The 18,089-nt window shown below is 40.8% G+C and overlaps 1 protein-coding gene across 1 annotated transcript in view; it reads right to left on the minus strand.

Moving 5' to 3' along the window:
- Positions 1–6,789: 6,789 nt before the first annotated feature.
- PSMB2 (proteasome 20S subunit beta 2) overlaps positions 6,790–18,089 on the minus strand; it is a 131,408-nt gene continuing 120,108 nt past the window's right edge. The window contains exon 6 of the mRNA XM_069223818.1: positions 6,790–6,994. Coding sequence (XP_069079919.1) covers positions 6,893–6,994 — 102 coding nt within the window. The 3' untranslated portion in view covers positions 6,790–6,892. The remainder of the gene's footprint in view (positions 6,995–18,089) is intronic.

Raw genomic sequence — 18,089 nt, forward strand, 5'->3', positions numbered from 1 at the left:
CCACTTAAGATAACGCAGAGGTTCTACACAGGCAAGGAGGACCCGTTCGTCCATCAAGCAGCTAAATCATTACTTTTTAAAGATAAAGGAGGCACAGTTTCTGAAAAGTTTAACTTTCAGAAATTGTTCTTGGACTCCTGAAGCCAATTCACTTTAGTACATTCCTCTCTCTCTTTGGGGCTCCACGAGGCAAGGATTAAATCCCTTTTAGTGCCTATTAGACACAAGCTGAAACACTGAGGAACTGGACAGAAATATAGGAGTAAGAACAAGTTATTTCTGTAGTCTTTGTGTTTTGGCTTACCAATATCGCTATTCTATTTCTTCCTTCAAGATTACATATCTTGTATGTCAGAGAGAATGGTACTATGAAATGGGGTGGATAGACAGACAGAAACAGGGTATGCACAAAGCCATGAAAGCACGCAAGTCCTTTTAGACCTAAGATTACATGGTTTGGTGCAGTCAACGTGAAATGATGACCCATAAATTAGTATTAAATGAGTTCCATCATACAGGTGAAGAAAAACGTACATACATGTAACCATCAGTTTGCAGCTTATGTGGTAGATGTGTAGGCTGGACACACTTGCCATCGGGTGTTGGGGTTGGTTGGTATATCACAAATTGTTTTTCACTGGAAATCTTCTAGTTTAGGTCTCAGTCATGCATTGGAAAATTCAACACTGAAGCGAACAATGTACTGGAATTGCTTGTTTTTTTTCCAAGTTGTGTTGTTTTATAAGACTAACATAGTGGTGTTGCACACGAAAGGGCGAAAGGCTGAGCTGGACCTATAGAGACTCGAGTTACAGATAACTCAGAATTGAGCGATTAACTAGTCCGATAAACTGATACCAAAGCAGATTAATGGTGACTGAAATCTGGACGCACTTCAGAGACAACACTGATGGCATGTCAGATGAGGCTGAAAACTAGTAGTCACTGCTTAGGTTAACAGTGCAAAGTTCAATTCATTTTTAAATATACGAAAAACGTAATGAACCATGCATATTTCAAACTGGACACCAGGGAAACAACCCATACAAAAACAGAATCAAAACCACACAAATTTCAAGTTACATATCAGCTGAGAGAAGGGTGTATGTTAACAGCAAACAACGTTTATAAACTAAAAACAAATACAAAAAACACAAAAACTTGACAAGGAGCACACTGAGACCGTGCCTGTGAAACAGGTGCCATCGTGATGCTAAAGCAACTGAGATGCAAGAAGGGAAAATTAAACAAATGACTACTAGCTAGGAAATGTATCCAGACGGGAGAAGAAATGCAAGTCTTGCACACAGTCGAGCTAGTTTTGAAAGGTTGGTATCCTTTTACACTTAAGTAAACAGAGGACTAGATATCAAAGCATCTCATTTACGCGTGGGTGTATCCAAATTTTGTGACAGTGTTTTTCTACTTTTTACAACTTTCAAATGTATATGACTTTTTTTACGATTCCGGCTGGTTAAAGGATGGAGTGAAAACGGTCGTGCACACAACGTATCCGAAAGGGCAACCAAAGCACTTTCCAATGAAGGCGGTGAACAAGTTATCTGAGGCATGGCTAAAAGCCCTGACAAGTCGTAGACACAGGGTGAGCAGAGTCACTGGGTCTCCATCCTGCCCATCGAATGCACTGGAATGAAAAATATTTTTAACGTGGAGAAAAGGAAGTGGAATCCGATGCAGCTGATTATGTGCACCATATGGACCTCTTTAGATGCTATCGGTGTCTGTACGGATGCCATGTACATTATGTGGCAGTCTGTGTACACTGTGTATTTATACAAGGATCTTACAGAAACTTCACTTGAAATACTATGCTCATTTACATGGATTTGACTTGACCACAGCAACCACAAAGTGCAGACGATGAAAAAGCCACCTGCAGATGTCGCGTCCCTGCCAAAAAGGTTGAAATGGATCTGGCCTGTCTCGGCTGTGACGCATTTCTGCCCAGCACTTGCCACAGCTATGCTGTGTTCGCAATTATTTTCAATACCCCTGGGATTGCCTTATAAGTGGTCTATTCTGAAAGACCAAACATATCCCAATGGGCACTGCCACTCAGAGTTACAGGTTACCATTTTGTGTAATGCCACCCAAGCGCAACGGATAGTCATCTTGCCTTGTTCTATCAAAAATCTAAAACATTTACTGTTTTGTTTACAGTCAAGCACCAAATGAATCACTGAGTGCAAACCATTTTGGTGAACGACGTTTCATTTGCAATACCTCTCAATTCTGATTTGAGGGTGTGCAGTAGTCTGCACTCTTACCTGTAGGATACTGAGTGCAAACAAAGGTGTGGTTTAAGGGTAATAATGGGCACAAAATCAGGCAAAATAAAACATCTGCACGTTATCCCACACTGTTTGCCACAAAATTAGTTATCAGGTGCAAAAACACAATTGACACCATGGGCAAACGGTATTTGGATTTGTACCAAGGTGTTTTTGCACCCATTATTACAGCAAAATGTTGAAAAAGGCGAGGTCCAGCCTGCACATGCACTGCATGCTGCGCTCTTGCATGTGAGACATTATTATTTACAATAAAGAGCTTGGAAGCCATCCATTGCTTTCCATTTGCTGGCTTCAATGTTGCTCCTCTTTGCTGCCTCCAAATTGGCCAGCAGAGGTCAAGCGTCACTTCTGTTCCTTTCTGTGGAGCATGGACCCCCACAAACTTCCCTAGTGTTGCTTTTCTCCTCTCCCATTGTTGCTGCTCCCACCCTCATCCTCCGCGCCTCCTTTGAGTTGCTCCCCCCCCCAGCCGATTATTATTATTTTTTTTAACATATTGTACAGGAGTGTAGGTGGCCACATCATAGCGCTTTTTTCCCTTGACTTCAAGCCACACTGCACAGTAGCTGGTGCTGCTATGCAACGTCTAAAAAGAATTGACAAAGCCAGAAGCTCTGGATAGAGACCTGCTGGCTTTACCAATGCTTGTTTGCTGAGCTGCCACTCAATCCTCGATGCAATATATTACATGTGTTTTTGTCCACACACAAAGCTATGGGTATCTGCACAGGTTTCAGTTTTACAATTAATTGAATAATAAATTAAGAGTGAATCTTTCTAGGTGGTTTCATTATGTTGCGCATAGCAGCGAGCAATCGCTGCTTTTCTGATGTACTGGTATCTATGTGGGCTTTACCCACGCCCACTTCACTCCCATCACTTTCACTTTGTGGGCTTGCCTTTCAAAAATCCTTTATCGTTGGTAAATGCTTTATATTTGTCCCTCCTTGGGGCAATTTTGTCACCGCCTTGGCCATCTGACATGGAGAAAGCCTGATGATGATACATGAGGGCCTTTGCTTCTGATCCTTAAGACACCTTTTGTGTTTGGAACAGTGCACTCTGTTGATTAAGTAAACATTTGCCCACACGTTTGACTGCAAGTGAACTTTTTTCCTTTTGTGTCTCTTCTTCACGCTCACGGCAGCCGTGGCGGTTTGAATTAACTTGCTTATGTCAACTGTTTTACTTTTCATTTTTAATTTATGTGGCAAGAAAAGTCTAGTTAGGAATTTACAACACTAATAGCTCTAACTCTAGCAAACGCAAGACCCACTGCATTGCAAATGCTTGTTTTTTTTTCTAACCCATAATACACAAGGAGAGCTGAATATAATTTTTGAGCATTCTGGAGGAGTGCAGCAAACGTCGTACATTGTAAACTAACATCCCTATGTGTACTCGCCAGAAATATTCTTGCTAAGAAAGCAAAAGTGATGACTTTTGGGAATATAGTTAACTATCAGCTAACTGAGTCGACGCTTGCCAACTGCACTTGTCCAGTAATTGTAACAGCTTTGATTCTAAAGTTAGCCATTATCTCTCACCTGCCCTTTAAATCCTGCCCGGTGGAAAAAAGATCTGAGGAATCAACAGCTCACTTGGACAGGAGACTGCAGTTATGCAATAAAAGTATCCGCTATGTTATAGAAAGGTACTGCGGGATGCTCTCCAAAAAAAGAAGGCTGCCTCCCAGAAAGAAACGTTTTTTTTATTTCACCTTCTGCAGCACCATGAAGTCATTTTAGCCACGCTCAGAAGTTTCACTGCAAGCATCTCACTCCAAAACGCTTTCACGATTGATGGCCCTAAGTACAGACAGCAACTGTAAGGGGCTCCACAGCACCAGACTCCCACCCGATCTAGGTCATCAGTAAAGTACACCTGGAAGGATCCTGTTTCATGCCATAGCTAAAGTTCTGCCCAAAAAAGACCAACACTTTCCTAGACTCCAGAACAGCTCGAAGCTCAAGCATCAATACATTACTCTTGGAGAATGTAAATTCAGGAAGGAATGACAGCTGGCTTAAAAAAAAAAAAAAAAAAAAAAAATGGGATTTACTTCTCAAAAGAAATAGGCAACCTATTACTGCCAACTTCATGTTCGCCTATAGAATATCATAAGATGGTATACGCAAAACACTGTGAAATTAGAGCACAGTTAATACAATTCTTCTTTAGTAAATATGCTTGATGAGGCCAAAATTGTTACTGATCATTTCTCACGAAAAGAGTCGGTTAATAAGCTCTGTAACCAATAGGATGATCATTTTCTTTTCTGAAAATCAAGGATCTCTTCTACTAAGGCAAAAACAAACTCTGGCAGTACTTCCCACCCCACCTTTCTACCTTCCAGTGTGAAAACACGCTTATTCAATTCTCCAGATGAGTCCTTCAAATAACAAAAGAATACCCAAACTACCCATTTCCCCATCGGCCACTTTCCTTCATGCCACCCTCCTCTTCCTCCCCCTTCTTTACAATTTACATTGTAGTTTGTATCCTTTTTAAACCTCTGGCTGTAAATCACACCTTTACATTCTGCACAGATCTCTGCTATACCGAAGCAACAAATGAAATACACAAATACAATTAAAGGACTACAGAGACAATTGACGGTTAAGTCCGACCGCTTGCATGGATCATAACAGTACACTTTATAGATAGTTTGGGCGAAAGAGAACTTTTTAAGAGAAGGTTCTGCAGGGTTGCTCTTCCAACACCTGGATCAACGATGTTATTGGGGCCCATACAACGCCACTCACTACAAAAGAGAATTCTACCACTCCCAATTCTCCTAAAAATGTAATGCCCCTTAAAACACATGTTGTACAAAGGTCACAAAGCACTGACTCACACTCATCTTCAACAAGCACAGGCAAAGCCAAAAGTTTTGCCAGCGCAAGAACTACTAGCTTTGCCAATGTGCATTAGACATGTACTCTAGCGTGGCTGCTGTTCAACATAACTAAAAGTCAGTGATGTAGAGAAGAGTGGCATGGAGTGTCGCAGGGAATAAAGTGTTGTGGAGTGACAGAGTGTCACAAAATGGTGTGTAGTGTGTTGCAGAGTAGAGAGGAGTGGCATGGCGTAAAGTGAAGTGGTGTAGAGTGGAGGGCACAGAGTGGTGTAAAGTGGAAGAGCACAGAATGTAGTAGAGTGGAGGGTCCCAGAGTAGAGTATAGTGGATGGGCACAGAGTGGAGTATAGTGGTTTACAGAGTGGAGTAGAGCTGAGGGGCTCCGAGTGGAATAGAGCTAAGGGGCATTGAGTGGAGCACACTGGGTGGCCATAATATGGAGGGCAGGCCTGAAAGTGGAGGGAGGGCTTTGAAGAGCCGTAGTGTGGTATAGTGGAGTGGATTGTCAGAGTGTGGTAAAGTGAAGTAGAGTAGTGTTGTATAGTATAGTATAGTGGAGTCACGTGGAGTAGTGCAGAGTGCAGTGTGTCAAAGTGGAGAGGCGCAACGTGGAGTAAAGAGTTGTATAGTTAAGTAAAGTGTTACAAGTGGAGCGCAAAGTGCTGTAGAGTGTCAGAGTGTGGCAATGTGTAGTGTTGTAGTGTAGAGGGGAGAAGAGTGGCCTACAGTGGAGTAGAGTAGCGTGGAGTGTCACACTGAAGTGTTGTAAAGTGAAGTGAGTGGAATGGAACAGAGTGGAGAGGGGTAGTGTGAAGCAGAGTGACAGAGTCGAGTGAAGTGAAGTATAGTGGCGTGGAGTAGAGGGGCTTAGAGTATGCCATTACAGATAACACATTTTTAACTAAAATTACCATTACGTTTGAAGAGAATCAGTGTTACTGCTGAAACTATACAGTACACAAATGATAATGGAAATGGCATCACCTAGAGACCAAATTTGTTTTGATCGTATTCAAATATTTGTTTCCACAACACTTCAGAAATACAAAAAGTGTGCTTCATTTGTGCTTTCCTAAATGAAAATATTTCGAAATATTTGCAGTTAATTTATAACTATTTACATTGTGTTGTATGCTAGACAAAGCCTTTCCTTTCACACCCCAGATTGTCACATAAATCTGCTCAATTTGAAACCAGAGAAAGAAAAGTAAATACTAAGTTCCCTCAGAAAACAGAGCCTGGCATTTGACCTGACTTTGAATGTACAGCAAATGCGACAAGATAAGAACAAAATGTTTACAGGAGGTAAGCACACGTGGAAGAATACAGTAAACAGTCTATGCTTCATGGGAGGGACAGAGGCATGCTGGACGACCCAAAACAAATAAAGCCAGCAAATAAAAAAAGCGAGCAAATGTGAGTTATAAACCACAAAGCCAATGGTAAGCAACAGACAGAATGTATTGCTCGGCCAGCTTTTAGAATGTCTCCTGGATGTCTATGCAAACAAGACAGCTGTGCTGCCCTGTAGGCCACAACATAAAAAAATGAGTGTACACAAATGCTCTGCTGTACACTGAAGGAAATGTAATGAGACTATTAGCCACACACCACCAGTGGAAATTTGAAGTTTTATTTCAATTTAAGATTCTGTACACGCCTAACTTCAAGACAGTAGAAAACTATAAGAGTGAATGATAGGACTGAAGGGGCAGGGTTAGGCCTTCTGGAGGGAGATTTTCTCCAAGTCATGGATTCCGTCTTTATCGATGATTCGGACGTTGAATGATGGCAAGTTTAGGATGAAACGCTTCTGAAGCTGAAATATGAAGCAAAAGAGAAAATGAAACCAGAAATCTAGAACAATTTTTGAAACCATGGAAAATCAATATAATTTAAACACATTACTGATTTAAAGCTTTCAGTCAGAATGTTAAAGCTATACTTGGAGACACCAAACATTTAAGAGTTCAATACAAATTCTTCACAATATTGCTGATGCACTTGCTGTGGGGGGAAAAAACACTATACACTTAAAAGAATTGTCAGTTCTTTAATCTTCTTAATGGACAGGAAATAGGTTATTGTGCAGCTAATATTATCTTACCTTATGAAATAAAGGTAAATGGATTATGGAGGAAATACATTATAAGTATAATATGGTGTCATACAGACAGAAGAGACTTAGTCTACTAGGAAAATTGGCATCTGACATTTACACCTCATAACTGGGGAAAGACTTGAAAGGGAGGGGGTTAATGTCTCAAACTGTGATAAGGAAAACATGTAAAAAAGATAAACATTCACAACCATAAAAATTAGCAAGCTAATAGGTCCATGCTATTTGTCAATGCCGCTCAGCATCAAAGGACAGAAGTCAAGCAATCAAAATGATGGTAAAGAACTTGGTTCAAGGGAATGAGCTAACAAAAGTGGAGGAAATAAAGCCATTAAATAAGAAGCAAGTTAATGAAATAGAGTAGAAAGTCAATCAGTGATAAGAAATGGGTTAACCCAAAGTCCACCCCAAATTCTGGTATTGTTCATAATAGGTCTTTCAGTAACAGACAGTTACAACTGTCTGTAGAAGACACCTAAAAAGTACACTTTAGTTTGCACACAGCAGCGTCTTATGCTTCATGTTACGTGCTTAGGAAAACAAAATTCAAAGTTTCACTTTTTACATGAAGTGTAGAATGGGTAAAGAACTTTAAAAAGAAAGTATTGACAGTTGCTTGTTTTTTTTTGTAGTTATCGATCAGAGTGGGATCAGTAACTTAATAAGGAAAAAAGTGCAAAAACAAAAATAATAAAAAACTTGTTTTAAAACGTGGATGGGGAAGCAAAGGGGGAGTGTGCATAAGCAAGACAGGGTGAGTGACGGACTGAAGCAACACAGGAGTGCTGGTGGGTAAAGCAATCCAGATGGTGTGAGAAGCAGACAAGAGCAAGGTGGATCAGTGGAGGGTGTAGATGGAGGGTATAGGGGGGAAAGTGAACAGGCAAAAGATCCTTGTGGGATGGGGGGTAGTAAACAGGCAAAAGAAAGCTGTGAGCTGTGGAGAAGCACACAAGTGAGAAAGCAACTGGGGGAGTAGACGAGGAAAGGGGCTATAGAGAAGACCACAGGTGGCAACTACGACAGAGTGCAGAGCGAAAGCTGTACACAAGGGAGGCAGCTAAAAAATAAATAAATAAAAAAACACACACAAGTACGCACATTGAGTGCTTCACCCAAAACCAAAGTAGTGTTTGAAAAGCAAGCATTGCAAGCACAGAAGCTAGCCAATCGAAAGAGGTGGTAAAGGGGAAATGCTCCACGGGAGGGCCAAACACAATAGTGACAAGCTGGTACACAAATAAGCAGCCAAACGAGTGACAGGAAAGCCAACCAATGGTAAGCAATGGGCAGGATAAAGCCTTTGTATGTGCTTGGTAAGCCTACAATAAGTCGCAACAGGGAGCTAATGCCTTGTCTGGTAGGCAATCATCCCTAATCCTTGTTCCAAAACCACTCTTAGTTATAGCTAAATAAATGAACTACCCATTTAGAGAAAACAAGATAAATTGGAGAGCTTTGATCTTTTCATTTAACTGCAACCCAAAGAAAAGCGTTTGTGCAGCGAAAAGCATGTGGCGGCTAAATTAGACTTTGGAGGGTATGGTTATATTAGGCCACAACCACAAGTGCCCTTAAACTGAAAGCTTATATGGGAACAGGATTAATTTATTGGCTAAACTTTTAAATTGACCGTTTCTACATACCAAACGCAGCAACTTCCATTACATTTCATTCTCACCATCCCCAAAGACCATTTGACAGTTAATAAAAAGGTGGAAGAATTCTAATTCATATTCAAATTTTACACTCAGCATGGTTTTTTTGCTGCAGAGCAAGACTGGACAGCAATTGCTTTGAGAGATGAGCAAGCGCCTTTAAAGAGGCCTACCTACCTCATTTGAATTTTGTACATGCTGGCTATTGCTTTCGGTATTAAATAAACCCAATGCACTCTGTGATACAGCAACAGTTGTGCACACCGATCTTTTAGTAATTTATATATATGGTGTCGCAGGAAGTTCTCTGAACTGTAGTTGAATGTTCATGCATCAGAATAAAATGTAATAAAAGTAGAAATCGAACTTTGTTGAACTCACGCCATGTGGAAAATTAACTAGGTACATCATTATAGGTGAAATGACTGTTTAAAATGTCCTTAAATTTTAAGACTCCCAAATGTTTGAGGTTCGATAACTACTTCCAATTCATTCCAGCACAAAATAATTGAACAAAATTGAAAGTTACCACCAATATATGTATTTAAAAATTGCAAATGTGTTTAAATTTACAAAAATTGAAATGTGGCACACGCAAAGATCAACATGATTCAGGTTGCTCAGAAATTGATTAATACGTTGACAATATTTCCTAGAGTGTTGCAGCTTTAAAAGATAGGAGCCCACCTAAACCTATTTTCATTTAAATACACTGCCTAAAAAAAAGAGAACAAATTATTCCACAAATGTTCCTACAACTTGAGAAAAAGTTTTTAAAAAAAAAACCTTCCTGCATTTCTTCTCAAATATGGAGCAGCATGGATAAACAGTTTTTAAAAACAAAATAATAGGCAAATCAGGTCGCCTAGAAAAAAAGAAAAGAAAAAAAAAAAGGAAAAAAAAAAAAAAGAAAAAGAAAAAAAGTTAAACAAATAAAAACTAAATGAGTTGGTTTCTCCTCGAACAAAATACCACACAAACTTGTACTGAAATCATGGAGAAACAATCCAGATGAAAGGAGATTTGCAGGGTTGGGTTGTCCGCTTTATAAATCTCACTCAAGTTTAAAATTAACAGGAACTGAGCAACATTAAAGGGTCATCAATACCAGTTTCACTGAGTTTTCCTTTTCATCAGAATTCTGTCCAGCGCATCAAAAAGGTGGTCATTATTACAGAGCTGTTGGGATGCAGAGACACTTCCGTTATTCCAGTACACAGGATGCAAGTGCATTATTTCTAGGCATTACTCCATATGCAGAGTTAGCCATTTTGATATGGTCACATGACAAAAAAAGGACAAGTTTAGAAACTAGGTTTATATTGCGCTTTTGATTTCCGCAGGCGGCACCTCTAAGAAGCATGTTGTACTCAGGATATTGAAGCAAGAACCTTTATATAGAACTAGCGATATACAGGAGATCTGTGGACAAAGAAATGGGCCGAAATAAGTATCTGCTTAGAGTACTCAAATGCTGGGGCTGACTGGTGGAAATGCCTTGCTCTACGGCTTCCCAGACTGACCCCTCTTAGGCACGTTCAAGCCACAGAAGGTCTCTTAGTCCTAAAAAAAAAAAAAAAAAAAAAAACACCCACATCACTTTCACCATCCTGGAACTAAACTAAGTATCCACCCTGGCTGTAACATCTTCAAAGCCAGCTTCATCATCTACCAAGCCACCATTAACAACATCTCTGCAGATCTGGCTCACAAGCTCTCTACCTCCAGCAGCTCTCGACACACCTGAAACCAAGACAACATCAGACTGGAGATGAAGTGCAATAAAAGCAAAAATAAAGGTGTCCATCCAGGTCCTTTTACGACAACCCTGGACCTATCAGGACTGTCACTGCTCTGTTCCAATTCAGAAATGAGCTAAAGACACACCTCTTTGGAAAAACGCTACATCACAAAAATTTAACAGTTCACGCTATTCTCAGAAATCCTACTCTATGATCACTTTTATCTTTGCTTTTGACCACGTACAGTGCTCTGCTGTTCATTGGCTAAGATCATGGTATAATAATACCACACTGAGTAAAGCAGACACCTTTAGACAGCAAGTAAAATCTAAAGCAGTCATCTTAATAGTGCACTGGAGATCAAGAGCACACATCTTTATACTGAACAGAACTTTTAAAGCAGTCAAATGAATATAGCATGCTCTACTAAGAATGCCAAGTTAAGAACAATTTGTTACTTGTAGGCCTGGATCTTCATTGAAGTAACAAATATTAGAATAATACGCTGTGTGCAGGGGCACCGGAGCAATTCATTTCCAAAATATATCTCAGAAAGGGTGAAGAGTCCAGCATGTGCAATGCAGAGGCTCACCCTCTAAAATCTATCAAAGGCAAGGTTTTTCACATCTTTGGGATTATTTATACATACCCGTTTTTCCCAAAACAATATTTTGACACCCACTGCTTAAAATTGCTGAATAACATTTCTGAAAATTGAGGAAAAGTGAAGCCTGCTAGGCAATACAGACAGGAGAGTTAAACAAAGCATCCTGTATCTTCAAGAATCCATGGGCATCCATTTCTCATGATTGCCAGCATTGGCAGGTGTATCACAGTCAATTGTTTTTGGAGGATACGCTGAGTTGAGTAGGATTAACCTTATGCCTTTGATCCCAGACGGCAAGGCTAAAAAACTCTGATATGGGAGGGCCATTTATCACGTTAATTAAGACTCCTATGATGCAGAACCAGGACAACAAGATAAGTAGCCTTTACTTCTGGAGCAGACCATTCTGTTGACTTTCTTGAATGGAAGAATAAAGTAGCACACACATTCCTCATTCTTTGTGCCACTCTATTTATTATAAGGAGGTAAAAGACGGCAAGGCCCACTGAATGATGAGACCCCTGACAAAAGCCATCAAGCGAAAAGGTTTCCAAGGGTGGCTTGGGCTACACTAGAGTCAACTCTTGTATCATGGATGTACAATAATTACTCAAATGAAAAAACATTGTTTCAAAGTAGCTAAACCAATATATTTTAAGACCTAATAGGCAAAAAAGTGGATTTGAGTTTTACATTTTTGTTTTGATAAAACACACATTGCTCTCCTGACATCTAACGAGTGCAGAGAACCTTCTGTGAAAGTAGAAAGATTACTGAAGAAAAAAACTGCATAGTAATGGGCCGATTTATATAGAATTCCGAAACTATCCTAGGTAAAAAATGAAGGATGAGTTTGAATTACCACCGTATAGAAATGAAAGATTATAAAGGTCTCAACAGAAGAATGGGCCTGAAGCTCACTCGGTCTACATGCGGAGGTTATTAAAACATTTTTTTTAAAAAACACGATGGCAGACTATAGATGCTGAAACTAAACTTTATGAATATGCTCAAAAGGGGGCCATATCAATTTTGAGAGCTCAATGTTAAGCAAAATGAAAAGGCTCTTTTTGGAGGAAAGATTTTTTCAAGCACTCTAAAAAATGTTAAACTATCAGGATCTTGAAGAAGGCAAATTGGGAAGGTCCTTTTTCGTACTTCACTTCTACTGCAAAGAGAACCCTGACTGAAGTAAATGGCAGCTTTAATTTAGCTAGATGCAATAAATATGGTAGAGGTACTTCCTCTTAGCAGGAGATGGTTTAGTCATGCTATAAACACCTTAGGCAAAACGTTTTCAATTTGAAAGCATTCAGGATCTTTTGCTTCCTTTATAATATTCATATATGCTTGCATTAAGTCTAAGTGTTCATGAGTTCGACAAATCTGCGTAACATAACCAACATAACTTACTTGTAGTGTAAATGCCCAAATAGAAATCATATGAACTAGTTATTCACTATGGGAATGTGAAAATAGGGGTCCTTGATGTTTACAGCACTCATCTAATCCTCTTTTGTGAGGTGCGAAGAGATCTGATTGAGTGCTAACATATGGAATTGTGTTCCTTCATGATCCACTTGTTGGCTATAGAGAAACTGATCTGAATTCCTTCTAGGAACCTTTTTTGAACTAGGACGAACCTGAAGTTAAGCTTGCAGCCATCTCGTACAATAGGCAGCACCAACTTGACACCTACAATGTCTTAGCATAAATATTCTGTTGTACAACTCCCAGCCTGAACTGGAGCAGATGAAGAGACAAACACGCTATTTGACGTGCCATCCAGAAGAGATGTCTTAGTGGGACTGTGATGGCTTACTTCTGGATCCACGTCTAGATTCATTGGTAGGAGCACCTCTGGCATTGAAAGTGTTGATGCTGCAGTTACAGATGATACAACATATGAGAGAATTGAGCCCTTTAATTGAGAAAAGAACTGGTAATCTTTCTGTCCATAATGAGACTTACAAAACCTCTTCATTTCTCAATGCGGACAGTTTTTAATGTCTCAGTTTCGTTTATTATTTGCATCTTCTCTTCAGCAAGATGGCCAAAGAAAGCTGACCCTAAAAATGGTAGATTGGTGACTTTGAGTTGGAAGTCCAGTTTAAGTGACAACAAATGTAACCAGGAGGAATGTCTCACTGTAAAGCCATAACAGTAACCAAAATCTGAAAGTTCTGTCAAGTCAACTGCCGCTTTGATAACACAGATGGAAAAAGGTGGTCTTCTTGAAACACCTCCCTTAAGCCATATCTGTGTTTTCAAGGCAGGTCATCTGAAAACTTCTAGAAACTATCCATAACTCCCAGATATATGGGCCTTATAGCATTAATTGCGATAGCAGTTTTTAGCACAGTAGCCACAGTATTACATAACTTTCATGCCACATCCACGCTCTAACACTCTCGATGAGAGGGTGCTCTTGTTTCTGCCTTCCCTGTAATTCCAAAAACAATAACAAGAGTCAGGTTTGAGATCTGACGATCACAACCCAAATCTTGTTGGGAAGGCTTGTATTTGTTTAGTAAACAGGGTGTGGTTACTTTCACAGCGACTGGTGTTAAAAATGTATCCCCAGATCCTTAGAGAAAACGGAAGACCAGAAGTTGCTCTACGTTGAAGTGTTTCCATGACGGAAAATGCGGTTTTATCAGCTTCCAGGGGAATATTAAGTTTAATGGCACCTCAGACCAAGAGATGATCGCATGTGGTGAGGTCATCCACTGGAGAAACATTTGAAGGAGATACTGTCAAGGACGTGGGCATATTAGAAGAGTGTATACTGCCATCACCAGAAAGGTGAGATTTCATGGGAGTTCTTGCAGATTTCTTGAACTTATCTTTTGGTGAATCTAGATCCATACCCAAGTACCAAATGGGAAAGGAGGTACCCTTAGTGGGATTATTGGAGCTGGGGAATAACATGGTGTACATGGTCTCTTCCTTACAGAGACACAGATATCTGTCCGAACACCAGAACAAGCCTGGTGCTGGAGAAGGAGGCTGAAAAGAGAGAAAAATAGGCTGCAAAGGCACTTGTAAAGTGTTCTCATGTGGTACTGTAAAACTAGGAGGCCTTATTAGCCCCAGACTGTGATCAGATGATGGAACCAACTTTAGCCTTACCTTGGATGTTTATTCAGGCCCATGGCTCAACACAGAAAATCTCAACATCAATCTTTGCAATGGTGGAAGTCGACCCAGTGCCAAATGGAAATTCTTTAACACAGTGAGATGGTGGAATGCAGAAAACACACACACTTTTACTTGGTGAAAGTCAGTAGCACTCTGTTTCCTCACAGGAAGTACATTTCACATGTAACGGTGACAAGGAATAACACGAAAATAGAATCAAAAACACCTATAAATGCTTCTTTGAGATCAAAGATAGCGAAGGAAGGCCAAAAACAAATCCTCAGAAAATAGGTGAAAAACACACAGACTTTCAGGATTCCACCTGCAAAAGTCAGAAAATTGAATTACTTTATGAGGCAACTGCCAGTGGGAGGCATCAGGGATATGGCATACCCTCCATACTTTAAGAAATAGCATGCTTTGTTTAATTAGTCTGCTGGTATAGCATGTAATGCTCCTTTTTTTCTTAGTTCTCAGACGTGCAGAGCAGTAATTTAGATGAGGGGTGCTGCAATGTAGTTTGGCAAAGGGTAGTTTTAAACAATTCTGAAAATTCAGAAAACTTTGCCTTTGATTAGACCCAGGCAAAATTTAAGTTACAACAGCATAATTTCAGGAATTGTGCATTACTGTTAGAAATCAGGTCTCTAGTTGGCAGAGGTTTGCACCCTGTCCAAGAAGGGACCACAATCCTAGTCAGGGCGAGTAAGATACACATTAAAAGATTACCTGTGCTTACCCTCTGGTAGTTGGCACACAGCAGTCAAGCTAAACTAAAGAGGCAACATGTAAAGTATTTGTGAGCACACACACAGTAACAGTGAAAACACCACAAAAGGACTCCACACCAGTTTGGAAAAAATAGCCAATATTTATCTGACTCAAACAAGACCAAAATGACAAAAATCCAACATACACAAGACAAGTTATGAATTTTCAAAGTTAAAATCAAAATGCAGTGCTCAGAAGACAATATAACCGGGGCTATCTGGTCACGCTGGACCGGGGCAAATCCAAAGGTGCAGTCTGACCGCGAAGGAGCGCAGGCTGGGTATAGGAGTCATGCAGATCTGCTCAAAGTACCTTTGCTGTGTTGATGCAAGGTGACGATGTATTGATTTAGAGGATGGGATGTGCCGCGCTTGAAGGCGATGCAGTGGCTCCTGATCAGGCAATGCTGTTCAAGCCTTGAGTACTGGTTCCCATGCGTCAGTGCTGCATCGGCCAAGCCGGGGCTGCGTTGCAAGTCAGGATCGTTGTAAAGTCAGTGAGCATGCCTGCTGCTTCGTTGCAGGCAGCGACAAAGCAGCATTCCTGCAGCAGGATGGGTTAGTTTCAAGTGGCGCACCTGTATTGTTGCGTCAATTCTTGTACTGCAGCACCACACTCACCTCCAAGGGCCTAGGGGTGGATCTGGCACCACTTGGCAGAGCCGGTCTCATAACAGAGGAGCCCAGATGTTGGTAGCAAGATGCAGGTGAAGTCTTTGATCTCCCTGAGACTTCAGAAACAGGAAGCAAGCTCAGTGAGGTCTTTGAAGAAACTTTAGACTGCAGGATGTAGAGTTAGATCCAGTCCTCTCACCCCAAGAAAGAAGTAGCAGGCCAACACAGCAGAGCAACCAGCAAAATGGCAGTCTCTCGACAGCACAGCGGTCCTTCTTCCTGGTAGAATGTCCACAGTCCAGAAGTGTACATGGTGTAAAAGGCCCAATACTGATATCCAAAAAGGCCTTTGATGTTTAGGTAACATCAGAAGAATTCCTTGAAGTGCACAAGGTTCCCTTTCGACCCAGCCCTGGCTCCAGACTACCAGTAGGGAGTAATCAGCCCTTTGTGTGAGGGCAGGACACAGCCTATTCATATGTAAGTGTTAACTGCCTCTCCCTGCCCAGGCGACTATCTGTATGTAGATCAATGCAGATGTATCTCCTGTCACACCCAGCCCTTCCTGTTAGTGGCTGTCTGGAAAGAATACACGTATGAAGCTGTCAACTAAATCCAGACGTATATTCAGAGACAGACCAAGGCACAGAATGGTTAAAGTAAGAAATGCCACCTTTCTAAAGAAGGCATTTTCAGACCTGCAATTTAAAAAACCAACTCAACCAAAAGATGTATTTTTAAATTGCAAGTCCAGAGACACCAAACTATTTTTTTATATTTCCTAATTGGAATTTACACTTAGAAGACGTTCCAAGGTAACCCCAATGTTAGACTATGGGAGAGATCGTCCGTGTAATAGTGAAAAACGAATTTAGGAGTTTTTGACTACTTGGACATGTTAAACTTAAAAGTACATGTCCAATTTTTTTTAATAAATTGCACCCGGCCCTTGGGGCTAACCAAGACCTATTTTAGGGGTGTCTTACAAGTAATAAAAAGGAAGGGTTGGGCCTGGCAAGTGGGTACACTTGCAAGGTCGAACTGGCAGTTTAAACTGCACACACTGGCTCCGCAATGGCAGGTCTGAGACACGTTGGTAAGGCTACAGTAGTGGGTGGCGCAAGCAGTGCAGCAGGCTACTTGTAGTATTTGACTTACAGGCCCTGGGCACACATAGTGCACTTTACTAATGACTTACTAGTAAATCAAATATGTCAACCATGGAGAAGCCAATGTTACCATGTTTTAGACAAAGATCACATGCACTTTAGCACAGGTCAGCAGTGAAAAAGTGTACAGAGTCCTAAAGCCAGCAAATACAGGGTCAAAAAAAAAAAAAAAAAAAGAGGACGAGGAAGGCAAAAAGTCTGGGGATGAGCCTGCAGAAAAAGGCCATTCCCAACAATTAAGCTTGTTATGCCAAATTACTGAAATTACGCATATTGTATAATTACGTGCCAGTGGCAGCAAACTTTTACCGCAAGTACGCAATAATGCAGAAGGCCAAAATATCAGCGGCTGTTGCTCATGCCACTAGTTGTAGGTCAAGCCTAGGCAGCGCGCAAGCTGGGAGGCGGTCACTGCTGATCTGGCTGGGGGCTGTGGTTCAGTTTAAGAGCCAGGTCTTGAGGTCCTTCCTGAAATGGGGCAGCAACAGATATTGCCTAAGGTGGAGAGGCAGGGTGTTCCAGGTCTTTGCGGCGAGGTAGGAAAAAGATTTTTCTCCGGTCCTGGTCTTACGGATTCATAGTACGGTAGCCAGGGCCAGCTGGGCGAAGCGGAGGTGTCTATTGCATGGCAAATGCTTGTTTTTCTTATAACTACGAAATGCATCATTGAGTTCAAAACAGATGCAAGATTGCATACACAGTTGAACTTAGTGATAAAATATAGCACCTAAATGACATTTGCATTTTGTATAATTTTCCTGAAACTTGCATAATTACACAAAAGCCAATTATGCAAATATCGTACACCTCTACCTTTAAAAGACTTCTGGAGTGGGGTGGTGGTGCCTCTCTGTACTGCACATGCTGGACTTTACACTCTCTGGGGGAATTATTCCAATGTTTGTGCCTATCAAGAATTTCCTACGATGCATTACATTTTTACTGGTCCTGAGATGAAAAGGAGAACTCAATCACAGAACAGAGCCTAAGGTGTTATTGTTCAAATACTGTTCTACACACCAGCACAGGCATGTCTACAATGTTTATTTCTCAATACAATTATACGTCTAGCTCCCATAATGTACAACCCTTA

The sequence above is a fragment of the Pleurodeles waltl genome, chromosome 3_1, assembly GCF_031143425.1.
Source record: "Pleurodeles waltl isolate 20211129_DDA chromosome 3_1, aPleWal1.hap1.20221129, whole genome shotgun sequence".
In the NCBI taxonomy this organism is placed as follows: domain Eukaryota; kingdom Metazoa; phylum Chordata; class Amphibia; order Caudata; family Salamandridae; genus Pleurodeles; species Pleurodeles waltl.